A 16,045-nucleotide genomic window follows, 5' to 3' on the forward strand; every position below is an offset into this window, starting at 1 on the left:
TTCCAGGCGTCGCCATGCGGAGGATATTCATGGAATGAAACCCTTCCGAAACGTTATCTCCCGACCATGCGCTGGATATCTCCCGATCGGACGCGGCAGCCTCACCTGTTCGAAGACCTGTTCGGATGCGCCCCGACGCGGAGCCGAGTTCGACTCGCTCGATTACGAACTTGGCCCAAAACAGGCGCAGCCTGAGGAAAACATTGCTGCTGCTGTTGCCGCAGCCGCTGCTGTTGCAGCAGCAGCTTTGTGATGGTAGAACTAAGTTGCGCCAACACCTGCACACACAATTTAGTACCAGGTGTTTCCACAGCCCCACTGCTGTGGGCTCGGTCGCAGTGAGAGGAACAGCCGTCCGCGGAGATTGGGCGAGAGCCGCAGCAGTGTCAAGCCTGCAATAGGTCCGAGTGCAGGAGTCAATGGGCCAGCCCTACCCGTTCGACCGACCGGAGCGCGTCTTGGGGATTCGCGAGGTGACGACAGCGACAAAAACACTGGAAGGAAAGCACGTAAGGATCGAGTCAGAACGACTAGCGCGAACGATCGGCCGTTGTGAACGAGCTCGAGGCTCTGTTTTTCCTCGCTCGTTCGCTGAGCGATTCCGGATAGCGAGTTCACCGAATGAGAGCGGACCGAGTCCTGGGCTGCTTTGCGAGATATCCACCTTCTTGAAGGACCCCCAACAACGCTGCTCGCTCCGACAACAGTATTCGAAATCGACTCGGTGACAATGCCTCCCAGAGCATGGCACAGTACCCCGTTGATGAGAATACCGCGATATATCTTCCGAAGAAAGTGCTTACTTTGGAAGCCGGAATTTCGGGAACGCGCGTGTCAACTCTGATTTCGCAGATCGTTCCCTCAACTCGAGTAGTCGGCTTTTATAGCCACCCTCGGGGAAAAACACTGCGATTCCCACAATGGTCAGGCTATTTCCAGGGGACCTTCCAACACGATTCGATTTCAATTGCAACGAGTGCCTCGAAACTTAGGAGAGTCGTTTTAGTCTCTGCAGGGCAGGTTCGGCAGTCGATCTGCCGCCTTAACTCACAAGCCAATCCGAGACGTGCGCTCGGCGTAGATGGACCCCGAGAGAGGAAAGAACGAGAGCGGTTGAATCGAGTGGAATATGACGCTATGCAATGAATCGGGTGAGATCGACTCAGGAGAATATTCTGACGGTCAGCGTCACGCGAGCAATCGCGATCTCAGCCGGAGCTCGTGGCGTTTCAGCGATGAACTACTCGTCGTTATTATTACCCACTGCAATATGGTGAAACTCCTCTCCCGTTTTCGAAACTGTGCCTGAGCTCACGACCGACGAATAATTCCGGCTCGATCCTCTGTCGATCTGAATCACTCCTTGCGCTGAGTCAGTCCGCCCCGATCTGTCCGAAATCGAAGTGGCCTCCATGGTGTGACCATTTGTCGCCTTGTGACCCAAACGAGCGGAGCGTTCCGGCTGCTCAATGTGTTTCCGATGAATGACGCGGATCATTGATCACTGATCGCCAGTTAAGAGACTCACACGCCTGTCCAACAACTTGCATCCAATAAGTACAGCTAGGCCGAGATCATCATCACCAGCTTGGTTGGTAATGGTCGCTTTAACGACGGTGACAGCCATCGGCGGGCGGCGAAAAATGGACATGAATAAAGAACGGAGATGCAAAAACAGATGTTGCAGTATTTCACGCGCTCAGCCCACATCAACACCGTCGCGGCTCGCGGCCCAAGTCCTGATGTTTCAATCATCCACATTATCTATGGGAATCATGCATCTGCTCAGGTCGGGACAAGTCGTCCATCCATCTCTTCTTAGCGCCGCATACGGAACGGATAGAGAAATGAGCACCGTATGAGCCTCGATCACTTTGCCACTTCGTTTGGAGTGGGAGGGAGAATGCTCGAACTCAACCAAACAACGGCACGGAGCTCATCTGCTCGACTCGTCCTACGCGGTCATTCGAGGTCTTCCTCGAAGGGAATTCCCGGAACGCAGAGGTCACCGACTCGCATACATGGATGAACGAACGCTACAAACGGTCTCCTCATGAATGAAGCCGCAACGACGGCGGCAACAAGGATTCGGATCGAGGAGCGCCACTCGGTCAAATCGGGCGACGAATGAATGCTCGTCGCATCGCTGCTCGTCAAATATTGCCCAAACCCGCCTCAGGTATTCACCCGAATGGTCGAATGGGTAATTGAATGTACCAATCGTCGTTTGGACCAACGAACGGCCTCAACGCGTGAGCGCTTCCTCAAAATCACCGCATTCAGGACATGATCGGTGTTATCTCACGAGCTGGATTTCCAGCCGAGCCCTGCCGTTTCGAGAGTTCGAGTTCCGGCACCATACCTGCCTTGAGATCGGACCGATTTGCCCCGAATCGATCGGGGATCACACCCAATCCGCGTTGTGTGACTCCTGCGAGTTCCCGCTCAGTGCCGCCTCTCGTTCTCTATTCTTGCTCGCGACCATTCGCTCCCGCGCACTTCTCTCTCTCGCGCGGGGGCAATGACGAAGGCCTAGCAGAAACCGCGGGCGGACGGGAGAAAGGAAAAAGCTTCCCTCGGCCCAACGCTACAGCCGCGAGCGCCTCGCATCAGCCCAGCTGGGGACCTATTACATTGAAGCGAGAACTTTTTCAGCCGGTAAGCCAGTCTGACTTTAACGCGGGCTTCCGTCTGGGTCAAACCGCGCAAATCCACCGTTCTCGTCCCGACCTCTCGCGGTAGGGGGCAGCGGGGTGGGTCGGTCGGTCGGTTGCTCGGTCGCTCGCTTGGACGGACGGGAAGAGTGTGTTGTCGCTTTACCGAAGATTACTAAACGAAGCGACCGGAAGGGCTTCCGAGCGCGGAGGGGAATCTGGCTGAGCACCGGTCGGGCTGACAAGGAGTCAGAATACTAGACAAGCAAGCGCCCGAAAGCCCGCTGGACTTCAATGGAGAGGGCCCAGCAGAGGAGTTTCGGGGGCGGGAAACTCGACGACGACGACGACGGAGGCGAACGAGGGTCCAAAGGGTGTCGAGATGAGAAGAGAATGGAGACGGGGATCTGATAGCTGCCTTCTTCTCCTCGACGATGCCGCCGCTGCTGGTGCTGACCGGGCGGGCGTTCGGCCGTCCGGCTGGCGAACTCTCTGAAGTATCCTTCTGAAGTCGGCCGTTCTCCAGAGATTCGACGATGGTTGTAGGCTCTGACCATTCTTTTCGAACACCAATGCCGTCAGAAAAAAAACGGACCTGGTAGCGCTTGACGGGATGCGCGGGAACCTTCGGGTCCCCAGGAGTGCGAACGACGATGTCCCGGCGTTCCTGACATCAGTTTATATTGGCTTTTCGCTGACTTCTGTCGGCTCCCTCTGCAACGATCCGGGTTCGTTTGAGCACGCTCGCTGGTTCGAGCTCCTCGACGGCCGCGTCGCAGAGGCAACACAATAGCAACAAAACCCGAGATCACTGCTAACAGTAAGCTCTGAGGTGATAAGGTATCCGACAGCCTCGGACAAACAACGGCTCCGTCGACAACAAAGCGGAGAAGGTTCCATCTCGGAAGGCCCTGCTCGTCGCGGGCTTTCCGCCGAAATTCTCCGCTCCGGAGGGGAAAAGAATGCCGGCACATCGATAAGGTGGCCCGATAGATTGCCACATGACAAACTGCTCCGTCGCGACTTCAGCTCGCGTAAGACACGTTCAAGCAGATCCAAACACGCTCGAATAAAAGCGAGCGAACCGTCCACTAATTCGTCTCCGTCCCGGACCTTCGTTTGACCTCAGAAGCCGCAGTATCGGCTGTGACTGGCCGTCGCATTCCGGATCCATGGCAGCGAGCGTGTTACGTGGAATATACGTGAGCTCCATGAGTTCGCGTCGAAGGCAAGCCCCTTGATTGATAACAATCGAGCGAACAAGCGAGCCAGTTCCCGTATGGCTGTGGAGCTTCATTCTGACGCATGCTCGCTGTCGGGCTCGAGCCCAATTTGGACTGGCTGCAGTAAGCCAGTCATCAAGAGCAAAACAGAATAGAAAAAATCTCGGTGACAGAGTACGTCGCGCACGAGGACGACTCGAGCGCAGCCTGCCCGTAGCCCGAACCCGGTGTGCGATTGAGAAAATGCATTTTTCGCTTTGAGTATACGTTGGCACACGCCGTGGAGTGACGGCACGACGCGCGTGCACACACCGATCCTCTTCCCGTAAGGGCAGTAGTGGGTTCCATCGATAGACGCGGAAAGAGAAATTCTCCCGTGACTTCTACATTATCGGAAGCGAGCGTCGGAACTCGGCTCGCTCGAGCCGGATCGTAGAGGTCCAAAGTACGTGGAGCTGGGAGTGCCGATCGAAAGGGGACGCAGACGTTTTCGGGGTCTCTCGGAGGGGCGCGCCCAGGCGCGGCGCAGTCCGCGATCGGGGCCGCGTAGGCTCCACGAAGTGAATGGATGTGAGTGAGTGAGCGCGTGTTGTTGCTTTGAAGTTCGAGCCCGGCTCGGCGACTCTATTCGGGCTCAAACATGGAAACGCAAACAAACACAGTGACTTCATCGATTCTAGTCGGAGGGAGGTAAGAATTTGTCGAAATCCACCCCCATTGACGCGGTAGTGAATCATGCATCGGTATCACCAGCGACAGTCAACAACAATAGCCAATGGACGACCGACCAGTAGACAAGCAACAGCTCGGGCACAATGGCAGCGAGCACTTTCTTTGGATAAATTCGATCGTCGGCAGCGTCCGTCGGCTCCTTTGTGGATTCAGATCGCACATTTTTTTCTTCTCATGTCTCTGTTCGTCGATCAATACATCGAATGCAACTGCGGTTTGAATTGAGCGCCCTCGTGTCTCTTCCGACGGGGAGCCGCTACTCACACGAGTTTCGGTGCTCCATTCCTAGGCTTGCTGACGATTGAGACAGAGATATTGCACAAACAGCGAATATTTGGCGTGGGAGCCACGTGCGTATTTACGCTCCGAGCGATTAGGCAGGATGACATCATAGATAGGCATCCTTGGTTGAATGAAGCCGTGGCCGGTAGAGAGAATCTCGGTGGATGACGAACGGAATGACGTATTCGAATTTCGACCGTGCTCGGGCATCATCAGGACGGAAGGACCAGAGCCTGAATTTCGAACCGAAAAAAACGAGAACCCATTCCCATTCCACCTCTATCGAATAAGTTTCTTTCCCCCGGATCGCGGTCTTTTTTCTGACCGATCCTTAGACACGCAGAGCGTCGTGGATGGATCGATTGGATGGGCTCCCGATCGAGCTCGTGCTCTTGAACCTACCAACGTCTTGTTGACGCGGAGGTTCCGAGGCTTGACTGATGAACGAGACGACAACGACGATATCGGAGACGAAGACTCTCACCAACACGAGCTCACGTGTGTCAGCGCTGTCGGTTCTCGAGCCGAAACGAGAGGAACATGACTCTGAGGGTCTTGTCGACTAAACAACATACATCGCCGCCACTATTACAGCGAGCTCAGGCGAAGCCTTCCCTCGAGGAACAGGAGGCGAAAGTGGGGCGGATGGAAACCGCGACGAGGACTACCGAGGAAATGAATGAAAGGTTGGCGGACTCGATGAGTCACAGAGATTGGGAACTCGTAGGATACAAGAAGCAACAGGAAGCGACAGCCGACCGGTGTTCCATCCCAATCCCATTCCACACGGGGAGAAAGACGAATTCTCGAGCTACTTGGCTCGGAGTCTCGATGGCTCGGATGGCGTCAAATTTGAATGTCACCGGTGGGAAAAATCCGCTTAGACGTTCCTCTCGAGGGCCCGAGTTCACCGTTGATCTTCTCTCGTACTCTGAGTGCTACGAACGCGGCTCCGGCTCCGGGACACAATGCAAGTCGTGTGGCGACGTCGGATAAAGTGCACCATCCCGAGCGGGGTGGCTACAATAATAATTCATTATACGCACGGCAAGGCAGCGGGGAGAATGATATCTATGCACAGTCGGCCGTAGAAAGACGAATCCACTAACTCATCTCTCCATTTTTATTCTTATACACCTCTCCATAGTCGAGGCGCCGGGAGCTGTGAACTTTGTCGAATCGGAGGGAACTCGAAACCAATGGTAATTCTCAAAAATCCGTTTTGAAGGAGAGTTCTATGCTATTAACCGAATAAGGCTTCGATGTCGGAAGGAAGCCTTGGCGGGAAATATTTCGGGGACGAGTTGGGAACTCATCGAAAATACTTTCCGAGCGGCGAAGTCTCCCCTTCGAATCGAGAGGTAATGTCCGCTGTCGCTCGCTCTACCCAGGGTCATGCCGACAGACCAGAGAAGCCCAGAAGCGGTGTTGAGGGAAAGGGCGCCGAGAAGAGGTGATTGTGGAAATCACTGGGTCCCATCTGGGTGATCGTCAATGAGCAGAATGATCGAAAACTCTTCGATTGAGATCACAAACAACGTGAGGTCGAGTGCTCACCGCATCCGTCACTATTCGTGCGAACGTGCTCGTCATGGCGCGAAATTGGCTCCTTTGCTCCATTGGCTCTCGAAGCTCAGCAGTGTAGTCCAGCCCGAAGAAGTTTGGTGGAGATCATCAACAAAATCATGTCTTCCAGGATGGCTATTTCCACATTTTCCCCGGAATGACAGCTGAACTCTCTGATACATTTCATTCCGCTCGAAATCAAGGGGGATGTTCTATCGATAAACGATATTCAAGCCGTCGGTGATATTCCTCGTAACCGACACGCGATCCGATCGCCTTCTTCGCCTCGGTGCGTAAGATCGTCGAATCAGGACCTATCCCGGAGCGTCCGAATCTACTATCGGACTCCAAACGGACACGTCCGTTCACTCCTGAGGAGGGGTTCATTTTGGAATGCACAGGATCACTTTATTAGCAAACATTAAGATGACGAAGGGGAATTTTCCTCTCTCGAAACGTTCTCTCCCAGTAACTTTGCTTCCCTGCCGAGATAATCCGCGAGCAGCGGGGGCCACGTATTGACAGATTCTTAGGGGATTTAGCCATTAGTGGAGGAGTCCCGAGTGGGTCGGTGTTCGCCATCGCGTCAGCTAGTAGCTGGCTTGCGGGCAGGCGGATTTGAGTAAGGCAGCAGAAAGGCTGGCAGGCCGAGCGAGCGAGACGGGCAGACGAACGACAGGCTAAGGGAGACATGCGGGTGCGAGAGAGTTTTTTCGCACAGAAATAAATGGATCAATGAACAGAAAGGATGAATGAACGCTGGGCTGAATGAAAAGTTTCCATCGTGCAACTTTGATGCGAGGAGCTCTCCAAGCAACGTGACTTCTAGGAAATACATAACCTCTGACAAGCTGCTTTGACAACTTGGCGAGTAGGTTTTGCGTCCCTCCAGAACCTCTTTGCTGTCTCCTAGATATTCTTTTCGGGATCGGAAGCGAGTCTTCGGAACAAACTTCTCGCATCGGATACATGATCTTTCTACGCGTCGTGTTCGATACCAGATGGTCCCGGAGCGCGGTTCTTCGGTAGGAGCCAGGGACTTGGAATCGCTCCGATAGGCCTGCGAGCGGTTCTGTCTCGGGCAGCTAAGGAATTCCACTTGTGGCGAAATGTTCGGAGCGGAACCGCCCCTCCGGAATTCCCTTTGTCTCTACCCTGTCGCCGCGTGGCACTCATCCTCACGGGGCTGAGGACAGCTATCATTACGGAGTGGGAGACCGTCGCATCTCGAAAGTCCATTGAGCATGCAAAACGAGCCGACTGCGCGTGGAGGAGGACTTTATGGAGGAATCATTGTTCTTCGCATCGCTTCTGAGGAGTGTTCAGCTCTTGACTCGAGTCCGGAATAAATTATACGAGCGGTCGCAGCGCGGCCACTCGAACACAGAGGACTGACGGGTGAACTAGGAAGAAGGGGGTTATGGGGAAGTTGAGGGAAGAGGGAGCCTCATCACTCAGGTTCTTTTTTCCCAGTTCCCGTCCCTTCGTTGGGCGGGAACAGCCTTCCATTTATCCACTGACTTGTCAATCAGAGACATTCATTATGGCGTGCATTATTAATTGGCTGCATTTTGGCTGACAAACCCTTAGCCGGCCTAATCTTTAATTCATTCAGACGAGCTTCATGTGACCGGGAGAAATGATTATGTCGTCGCCGTTCGAGGATTAACCAGCCGGGAATTAACGAACCAAGGCCCCTTATCGAGTGTCTTTCGGCCGAACAGAGTACACGCCGGTCCTTGATCACAGGATCTGATATCTAGATTCGCGGAAACTTCGTCATCCTCCGAGACGCCTTCAGAGGGATCTTTCGGATTCTGCGCTCCGTCCCGGATACCCAGCGATATATTGGACCTGTTGTGGTGCCCATTATAAATGCGGGGCGTCGCCCTCTAAAAAAACGTCGGACGTCATTAGTCGATATTTGTTTCCTTCCCAAGACGAGATGTCGCGGCAGCTCGGTGTTCAGTCGGAGGACGGCGCTGTTTCAATCGAGCACGCTGCCGGCAGCAGTCGTCCTCGACAGGAATTGAATGACAGGCACATCCCGCTTGCCAACAGTGATCAGCCGACATGATTCTTTGAAGCGAGCTCAGCCATTGGACTCGACAGAAACAACATATTTCCGACAAACTCCCGACTCGGCCTCGAGTCGGTGACGCGACGTCATAGAAATGACACTCACATGTATGTACGTAAGACGAAAACGCATGTTTCTGCTCATGAATCGACCGGGCTCGCCCTTGGAGCCTAATGCACCGACCGCACCATCCGGAGCTCAAATCAGAGCAGGAGAACACGGAAACCGCCTGGCGGATGGCTCGTTGGATTTTCGGCCCTCCGAATTTTCCGATGCGGCCGGAATCTCCGCGGAAGAAGACGAAACTCTGAACCGCATCCGGATTGGCACTAGGATATTTTCTTTATCGGGTGTCGAGGATTTCGCTTCAGATTCCCTAGGAAAATATCCATGAGCCTCGTTCGGACATTCGGCGGGGCATGAATCGATCCGGCAGACCCACAGCAAATGTTCTAACGCGCGTCCATCGATTGGCAACAGCTATCAAGCGGATCCGAAACGCTCTCTGTACATGAAACACAACAGAGTTGGAGGCCGAACAAACGTCCAGACGATGTTCCGTTGAATAATTGATTCTTCGGTCGCCCGACTCCGTTGCCCAACTTCAAGCAACTCAAATCGTCTGACAGACCGAGGCTTCCCGGTACGATCGCACAGAAACTCTCTCGATGAGCGAATGCGCCGAAGCGAACCCTGCAGGGCCTGATCAAGAATCTCGAACGTTAATGAATTAATTTCTGGCGCGACGATAAAACGCGCAAGTGTCTCCTCATTGGATGTTCCGGCACGTGGCTATCCTTGTTATTCTTTCTTGTCGCAACGAGCTTGTTTTCTCAGATCCGAAATCATCGAAATCGATATTTTCAATTCAAGCGGTATTTCTAAGTGCTTCCTGTTGTTTCAGATCGCCATCACAACTCGAGCGGCTTCGTAGGAGGTGCCGCGACGCTGCAATGCGACATCAACGAAGAGCATTGTGGACGCGTTTATTTGGTCACGTGGACAAAATTAAATCAGAGAGGACAGTGGGAACGCGTCTATTTGTTCAGTAAAAGCGTAAATCGAGTTCTCGGCCCCCTCGCCGACCCGGACCGAGCCGCGTTCCACGCCAGTGAGTATACTCGTAGTATAAAATTCTAGCTCGACCGAATTGTTGCTCCCTCCCCATTCCATTGTTAGGGATTCCCGTCGCGACCGATGCACGAACATGCATTCCTGGATGAGGGATTGAGCGAAGAATGAAGCTCTGCGGAGACCAAGATTCGAACACCTGTTCCTCGGAACGTTTCCGTACCTCCCAGAGCCTGGCCGGCCGCCATGTTGGAAGGCGTCGGCAACAGTTTCCCTCGGCGTGCGTGAGAATTAGCTTCGTCGAGCGAACAGGCCGTGGCGGAAAGATCGGCGAGACAAAAGAGAGAAAGGCATGCGATGCTTGCTCGTATTATGAGCAAAATAATAGTGATAATAAAAGACGTCTACCAAAAGAGGCAATTTCGTAACGAGCGTGCGGACATGGTGGCGCTTTTATTGCACGATAGGAAAAAAAACTCACCACTTTACCAGTTCAGGCCAAATCGTTGTTGTTTGGAGCCCCAGCTCGAGACAAAATCGTCGGACGCAGCAGCTCCCGAACGGGGACAGAGCGGGAGGGTCCTGGGGTCGCGGGCATAACAGGGCATTTTGAACTCGCTGAGAATCTCTGGAGAAGGCAGTGGCCAACAAGGCGCAGTTGGAGCGGATGGCCTCCCCAGTAAATTGGGTTAACTCGAAAGGGTCGGCGAGGCTTCTGGAGGCTTCTTAAGACGCCCTCATATTGTTCCCCGCTCAGGAGCCGTTTCGCTCGGCCTGCTCACGCCAGTCGACGAGTGCGAAGCTGGCGAACCGATGATTTTTAAGCGCACGTAACAAACAAGCGCGCGCCCCGCTGAAGGCAGGCTGGGAGACGGGCAATAAGAAAGCTGATTGAGGGACGTCGGGGTAAATGAATGGCTTCTCGCTAGAATCAGTCCGAAAACGCGCGAAATTTAACGAGCTGCCGACGAAATGAGCCCCGTCGACAGCAGGCGGAACGTCAGGGCAGCGAAAAAATCGAAAGGCTGCTAGACGAGAACCGAGGGAGAACTACTGGAGAGCTATAACAAGGGAACGGTATTAGGGGTCAGCGAGAAGGCTATTCGGGGCTGATTCGAGAAGGGGAGGGAATTCATATCGGGACGCCATACTTTCAACGAAAGAGAGCCAGGGCATAGCGAGAGTCAGCGGCTGCGAGAGGAAATCGGGGGCAGTGGGGTGACCGGAGCTGACGCGGTCTTGCTTTTTCCGTAACGAGCCGAACGAACAGCTCAGGGAAGAAAGAATATTGAGCACATATTGATGGTGATCCCTGCACAGCGTCATCGAACACTTGAACTCTCGTCGACCAACGGAAGACGGTCGTCTCCTCCGGCAGGGCTCAAGCTGCCTAGAATTAGCCTTGTGTGCTCTCCTGCTCGACGGCTTTCTTGCGGGCTCGCTTGCCGATGGAGAGAAAGAAATTCCTCTGGACGAAGAGACGAAGAAAAGGGAAGCGACAGATTAGTTCTGGGCATAGAAGAGAAGGGAGATATAGATCCCTGTGTAGAATGCTCGGTTGGCGGCGCAAGACAGGCTGAAAGGAGAACACAGACCTTCCGGGGAATTAGCCACCGATCGATATAATTCCGCTCGGCTTTAGCTCCCTGCACCCCCACTAACCACTGTTTGTGACCCTCGAGCGCCACTCGAATCGAAGAAACGACACGTTCCGATGCCGGTGTGGATCCAGGCTTCCCGGATCGCTGATAATTATTTCACATGGTTCCACTTCGATCCGTCAACTCTGGACACTCCTGCCACGCTTCGCGAGTTCCCCGCTCGACGAAGGAAGCCATGCTTCGCTTCGCAATCGAGTTTGCTTCGCCCGAACGGCTGTGATGTTTAGAGTTCCGCCCAGACAGAAATCCTATTCTTCGCGCGATACCCCATCATGGTTTAGACTCACTCATCAGTCAATTCATTCTCAGTACTACCACGGTGACTTGGACCCGGCCAAGAGCCTCCTCTCCTTCCGCATGGCGTTTGCAGAGCAAAAGATTTCGATGTAAGGGGAACACGAAATAGGGCACACTGGATGGAAACTGTGCGGACCGACGCGCTCCGGACGCAGCGAAAGTTCGCTATCGGACAAATGATTCAATGTTGGAGTGGTTGGTGGTCTGATCGACTTTCGGCCGCTCCCGGTCTGAGACAAAAAAAAAGAGGAATCTCGGGGTTGTGCGGGTCGTCACACAACTTGATTAACTCGCCCCGCGACCCGCCGTCCCGATAAGCAATACGAAGATTGCGAAGTTCCATTCAATTCCAGCTCGCAACATTTTTCTCCGGCTTTTCGTCCCGAAAGACTTCACGGACGGGATCGATTGATATCAGGGAATCTCTCCTGAAACTCCTCCACGACGGCTATTGAATTTCGCAGACGGAAGTGGGGTCTAGCTTCATCGAATATACGCTTTCTCCGAGCGATGAAATTCTAGAGAGGCGGTTCAAAAGAAGAAGAGCTCCTGGAGAGCTTGACGCGTCAACAAGGAGCGATACGGAGCGCGGTGGAAAGATACGAGCCTACGGCAGGTGCAGTATTTTCCGCGCATCCCAACGAGAGATTCTGAGACCCGGTCTGAGGCCTAGCGGGCGAGGCTCTGGGGACAGATAGCGAATGCGAAAGGAGGCGAAACGGATTCGCCGAGATAAGTATGTGCCACCAATAAAAAGGCCCGGCACTCCTCGTTGAACCAAACAATCTTATTGCACTCCGGCCGCACCGAGATGTAGCTGTGACAAGTCAGAACAAGGGAGGATCCACGAGGAGCAGCGTGTAAAGCGAGTACAAGGAGGGAACCCCGCGAGAGAGATCAACGAGACTCCTCTCAACAATAATCAAAGCTGACTGACATTCGAAGTATTGTTGCAGCTGACGGTGGGAGTCTGCCTCACCGTTTGAGCGGGCGACCCAGACACCGACCGGCAAGCTGTCTTGCCTGCGCACTGTTAGTGGTGACTCAACGGTAGAGCATCCCTGAGATTCATCCGATGAGGGTGCACTCGCCAGAGATGACTCGACCGAGGGAACGAACGAACGGTAGAGGAAAGGTAACGAACAAATCGAGGAGCGCCCCTCTCCCGACAGCCTGCAGAATCAAATGATCTCGTCTAAATGTGATTTGGAAACGAGCTGTTAAGTGTTGTTGGCCGCATTGGCCAGCCGAGGGAACGAGAGGGATCCGCTCGAGAAGGATCCGGAGGAAACGATAGAGTAAGCACTTCTGGTCCGGGAACGACGTGATCGAAGTTCCTTCCCGCCAACCGCGATAGCAGCTCCTACAGGCTGCGGTCATCGATTCTTGACCTAGCCGTAGTCCGGACTGGAGTGGACTCACAATGAGTCTCCATCGATCAGGGGCAGGAAACAAATATTTTCACCTTCGACGATGACAATCGCTCATGTTGGCGCCGAGTGGGTCTCGGGAGCTGCTCTCTTTCGAGCTGGAACTTTCCGATGGGCTCCGGGACCGCGTGACTTGGCGGGAATGTCACCTACGTACATTCATCGTGAGCCATCATGCGTGACAACCTCGTGTCGTGAGCTTTTTAACAAGGGGTATAAACATATACGAAGCGTGAATTATTTCCTGCAGTCCGACATACAAGACCATCGAGACCGTTTACATAATATACTCTCACATACATTTATTCTTGGCAATAGCGCTCGCCTTGTCGGGCAGCTCGCAACAACGTCCTTGTGTTCGGCATGAATTCCTCGGTTTCCTAGAATATTTCCGCACTATGCTCAATCGTCCATGTTCACCCTGTATGTCAGCGAACAGAGTATTCGGGGAAAGATCTAAAGGAGAACGCATCTCCTTTTCGGTTTCGGCTTGTACGGAGGACACACGGCGGCGCGGATGGCCTCGTCGAAAACGTTCTTCAAACCTCTCTGAGTCAACGAAGAACACTCGAGATATTTGACAGCGCTGATCTCTTTCGCCATACCGAGCCCCTGAGTATATGTGATAGGAGCCAGCTTCCTGTCACGGAGCTTATCAAGGGTTTCTTTGTCATCCCGGAGGTCGAACTTCAAGCCGACCAAGACGATGGGTGTATTAGGACAGTGGAGACTGAGTTCCGGGTACCACTTCGCGCGGACGTTTTCGAACGATGCGGGGTTCACGAGCGAGAAGCAAAGTAAAAACACATCGGTTTGTGGATAGGACAGCGGACGAAGCCTGTCGTAGTCTTCCTGACCGGCAGTATCCCATAGACCTAAGTTGATAGGCTTCCCGTCAACCATCACATTGGCCGAATAATTGTCGAAAACCGTGGGAATATACTCCCCAGGGAAGGCATTTGTCGTATACGAGATGAGGAGGCATGTCTTACCGACAGCTCCGTCTCCTATAACGACACATTTGATAGCCTGCATTGTGAGTTAGGAGCAGGTTTCGTTGTAGAGGATCCGGGCACGGTCGCCCGGACTGCAGATCCCGCTAACGGCCTCTAGCCCTAGGATCTCGCAGCACACCGAAAAGCGCACTTGCTTCCACTCCTGGCGACGTTTATTTCTATCTAGGCGCTGCTTAAATACAGATCCAGTATAGAGGGTGAGAGCTATCCTCCGCGAGGATGCTTGATTACCTAGGGTGATCTAGTTAGGGTTCAACCCCCTTAGACAGACGAAGGAGTTCAGATCGGACTTGATTTTTTTTCGAAGTGAACGTTCTCTTTATTAAATTACCTAATATTTGGGAGGGGTCGTGCGCTTGGCACACCATGTCGTCATAACAGCTATTCATGAGTACTTGAGATCACTGGAGGCGTCAAGCTATTCGCCACGGGAACATATTGTGCGTCCTCGATGGTCTTGCGTTGAAACTTGGCTTGAGAATGAAGGCTCGCCGCAGAGGGGCCCATCTAAGCTCAAATAGTCGGTCGAAGATTGGGTCATTGGGTTATTGATGGTTCCGGAGTCCTCTTCGTCTAGCTAAGTGTCGGGGTTCTGGAATCAAAAGCTCACCGCACCCGATGCACGAGTGGGGTGAACCCCGGAATCGGTTCTCTAAGCTAAGGGGCTCGGAGCCTCACTATCTAATTGATTTCCCTATTTCTAACAGTTCAGTATTCACGTTTTCTGTTTCGGCCCGATTGAACTTCAGTGCTTTTTTTCCGATAGGATTTCTTCGAGGATTTTTGGAGATATCCAAAATTACTCGGCAGCCCGAATCGTACATTCATGATAGGAGTTTATAAAGATCGAGACGAATCGATAATTTTCTAGATGAAACTCGAGGATGAAGTGGTATCTCAACAATTATTGCCCTTTCATCCAGAGTTCTCGGGACGCGGCTCTTGAACGATGGTTGAATTGTGAGGACGACCGGAGTTGTGTCGCCGTCTTCCGCAAAATCTAAATTACACCGAATTCCGGTCTTGGGCCCTGACGAAGCTAACTCAGGTGACTTGCAAGAAAGTGGCGGCGGGCCAGGCATCCGCGAGTAAGCAGGCGAGCGGGAGGGTCACACCTTCATGAAGGAATCCTGCGGGAACATTAGCATATAAACAGGGAAGCGGAGCGAGCATAGCCTCCAGCGTTGCTGGACACTGCTAGAGGGCATGCGCTGTCTTTTCTCCTCTTTCTCTCACGCAGCTTGTTCGTGCGTTCGTTCGTTCTTCTTCCTTCTTTTTCCTCGTATATGGCTTTCCAATATAGCTTCGCTCCAACTTGGCCTTCGGTGGTACGCGTGTGCGAAGGATAGTCTGGCTTCCCGGCTTGTAGCTACCCGCAATTGCTTCCGGTACTCTATTCCGTCCTATCGCTTATTTCCTTACTCATTGACGTCACCACGATCGGACTCGATCGCACTCCGAGTTCGTTGAGTCTTCATTCCGAGGGCTGCCGCTGGATGTTTACCACGGGATCGGAGCCGCCTCAAAAGCTCGGGAGAAGCCGATTTGAAGAGTTGCCCGAGCGGCATCCGTGCCGGCTCTAATGAATCCGCGTGTTACAATTATTCATCGAGCCATTATGATGAGCGTTTCTTTTGCTGATCCAGCTCCGGAGGGTCCTTGGGGGAGAAGGGGGGATTGGAGGGTGGTCACAAGTTGCGATATTAAGCTCCCTGAGACTACAAATGAAAGTTAAGATCCCAAATAATTCTAATGGGCCTCCGTTTTTTCAGGTAACGAGTCCACCCACTTGCGTATCTTCCCGCTAAAAGTCACCGACGATGGCACTTACAAATGCGATGTAACCTACGTCCAAGGCGAATGTCCATCGCTCTCTTTCACGCATCTTCAAACGCTAAGTAAGTTCACTCCAGCATGCTCAACTGATTGGCCTCTAAGTTGCCCGCAGTGGGAAAAGTACTCTCGACAGTCAGTCGACTTCTCCTCTATAGCTCGAAGCAACGAACGAAATGCCCACCATCGACCTCACTGAA

The 16,045-nt window shown here is 53.2% G+C and overlaps 2 protein-coding genes across 2 annotated transcripts in view; one reads left to right on the forward strand and one right to left on the reverse strand.

Moving 5' to 3' along the window:
• Positions 1 to 16,045, forward strand: part of LOC100908626 (hemicentin-1) — a 104,237-nt gene that overhangs the window by 52,078 nt on the left and 36,114 nt on the right. The window contains exons 2-3 of the mRNA XM_029113052.1: positions 9,424 to 9,648; positions 15,785 to 15,910. Of these exons, the coding sequence (XP_028968885.1) occupies positions 9,424 to 9,648; positions 15,785 to 15,910 (351 nt within the window). The remainder of the gene's footprint in view (positions 1 to 9,423; positions 9,649 to 15,784; positions 15,911 to 16,045) is intronic.
• LOC100903299 (ras-related protein Rac1-like) lies at positions 13,453 to 14,156 on the reverse strand. Its single transcript, XM_003738491.2, has one exon. It carries the CDS (start codon positions 14,029 to 14,031, stop codon positions 13,453 to 13,455), a length of 579 nt encoding a protein of 192 aa, XP_003738539.1. The 5' UTR covers positions 14,032 to 14,156.

Source organism: Galendromus occidentalis, unplaced genomic scaffold (assembly GCF_000255335.2).
Source record: "Galendromus occidentalis unplaced genomic scaffold, Mocc_1.1 scf7180000076006, whole genome shotgun sequence".
Lineage (NCBI taxonomy): Eukaryota > Metazoa > Arthropoda > Arachnida > Mesostigmata > Phytoseiidae > Galendromus > Galendromus occidentalis.

Excerpts from the sequence above, each read along its gene's own strand:
- LOC100903299 (XM_003738491.2), bottom strand. The coding sequence starts at position 14,031 with ATGCAGGCTATCAAATGTGTCGTTATAGGAGACGGAGCTGTCGGTAAG.